Source organism: Hydra vulgaris, chromosome 03, assembly GCF_038396675.1.
Source record: "Hydra vulgaris chromosome 03, alternate assembly HydraT2T_AEP".
In the NCBI taxonomy this organism is placed as follows: Eukaryota; Metazoa; Cnidaria; class Hydrozoa; order Anthoathecata; family Hydridae; genus Hydra; species Hydra vulgaris.
In genome coordinates this window covers 8354402-8356366 of record NC_088922.1, presented here as the reverse complement: position 1 = coordinate 8356366, position 1965 = coordinate 8354402, and the positions used below count along the sequence as shown (strand labels likewise).

General features: G+C 26.0%; 1 protein-coding gene across 1 annotated transcript; it reads right to left on the bottom strand.

The window, feature by feature from the left end:
• Window positions 1-788: 788 nt before the first annotated feature.
• LOC136078436 (deoxyuridine 5'-triphosphate nucleotidohydrolase-like) lies at window positions 789-1579 on the bottom strand. The gene is made up of 2 exons (XM_065794210.1): window positions 1349-1579; window positions 789-1295 (listed from the first exon to the last, which is right to left on the bottom strand). The coding sequence occupies exons 1-2, from the start codon at window positions 1577-1579 to the stop codon at window positions 789-791; spliced, it is 738 nt and encodes a 245-aa protein (XP_065650282.1).
• Window positions 1580-1965: the final 386 nt, after the last annotated feature.

The following is a 1965-nucleotide window of genomic DNA, read 5'->3' as shown; positions in this document are numbered from 1 at the left end:
TAAACGCTAATATGATTTCTAAACGAGTATGTTGATCGGAATCTAATTTTCTAATGTCATTCCATGCGTTCCAAAGAACGTATTGTTTATCCATTTTTTTAATTAGTTATCTAAAAAAAATATAAAAAAATTATACAGATAAATGTTTCAAATGTTATTGTAAATCGTGATTAACTTAATTTTACATTTGATATACAAATTATTTTCAATTAAATAATCGTTTATGTCTGCTGTCTTTATAAGGTTACAATATCCATAACCAACATTTTCTTGATCTTTGACTGGTCGTTGAAAAGACACATTGTTTTCAGACGAAAAACTTTTTTTTATTTGTTCACCATGAGGACCACATATTTTAAAAGTAATAACACGATTGATAAAAGGCCATTTTAATATTGCATCATAAGGTGTAGATCGTATCATTATATATAAACCATTTTCTTCTTCTTCATGATTATCACATTTCATATTGATACTCAATTTCATTAAAAATTGATAATTTTTATAATAACAAGGAACACTATAATAAGCCTTGCTTTCATCTTTTAACTGCTCTTTAAAATTTTCAAAATTCCATATTTTAGAACCTTGACCATTATGATGATTACTATGATGATAACTATGACCATTATTATGATGCATTTCTTCCAACACGGATAGTCGAAAATCTAAATTCTTTATTTTGCCAATACATAATTTATTGAATAAAAAACTCGGATTGTCAATGTAAATAAATGAAGCCATAATTTTTACTAATCTAAACAAAAAAAAAAGATTACATAAAAAATTTAGTCTCCAGTGAAACCAAAACCACCCTTTCTTTTTATGTCTTTAATCATTGTCATTTTCACTCCACGACAGCAACAACCATGAAATTCTTTTACATTTTTTACAGCTTTAAACATTTTCACAAATCCCATTTGAGCAATAGCATCTCCACGTTTAATAACATAATTTTCTTCAGAATGATTCATCAATAAGACATTAATTTCCTCTTTATAATCAGCGTCTATTATTCCTGGAGCATTAAACACTACCACGCCATTTTTGTAAGCTATACCTGATTTTGAATATACCTGTCCTGCTAAATTTGAATCGATTTTACTGATATACACTCCAGTACTTACTAAAACACGTTGATGTGGTTGAAGTATAACATCCTTTGCGCATTTTAGATCAAAACAAGCACTATCTTTTGTTTCATAAAAAGGCCATTCATGAATATCTGTAATTTCGAGTGATTTAAACTCTTTTACTTCGTAAAGAGACCATTGATCCTCTTTTATTTTATTTATCTAAAAAAAATTTAAATACATACATTGTGCTTTTTTTCTAAAGAATAAACTACATGTTCTCTTTTTTCCTTATGAGCAACAATACAATATTTACAAAAACTTAATTTACATAAAAAACCAATTAAAACAAAACAAATATTTTTTTCACAAAGTTCACAATGACCAAACCAATAATAATAAACTTCAAATTGTTCCAAATCGTTTTTGTTTAAAGGTCTATTAAATAGCTCATTAATATAAGGTAATAACGGTACACCTGTATTAAATTCCGTATCTATCCACATATTTAAAAATATATCATCAATTTTTTAACTAATTTTCTATCGTGTTCTTCTACAACTAAAGACTTTTTTAATTGAATATTACCATTAAAATGTTTGTACTTTAATTTTACAATTTTCAGTCTTGTGTTTTCATAATAACTATTTTCTTTCTTATATATTTTACAATTCAAACACATTTTTATCTATCTCGTTGTCTTGACCAGAAGATGATTTGAACAAGTTTTTTTTCACCCTTTTTATATCCAATGGTAGTCATAACAACATTATCTCTATCATTTAAATAGAATTAAAAGTATCAAAGTACAAAGTTTAAAGTACATCACACCACATTGAACTTTAGACTCTAGATTAGGAATTAACATTTTTTCAAAAAAACTTGTTTAGAT

What these genes read in the sequence shown, in the direction of transcription:
- LOC136078436 (XM_065794210.1), bottom strand. Translation starts at nt 1,579, where the DNA reads ATGTGGATAGATACGGAATTTAATACAGGTGTACCGTTATTACCTTAT. An exon ending in ATAAGGAAAAAAGAGAACAT is followed by an intron (nt 1,296 to 1,348) that starts GTAGTTTATTCT and finishes AATTTTTTTTAG; the next exon opens with ATAAATAAAATAAAAGAGGA.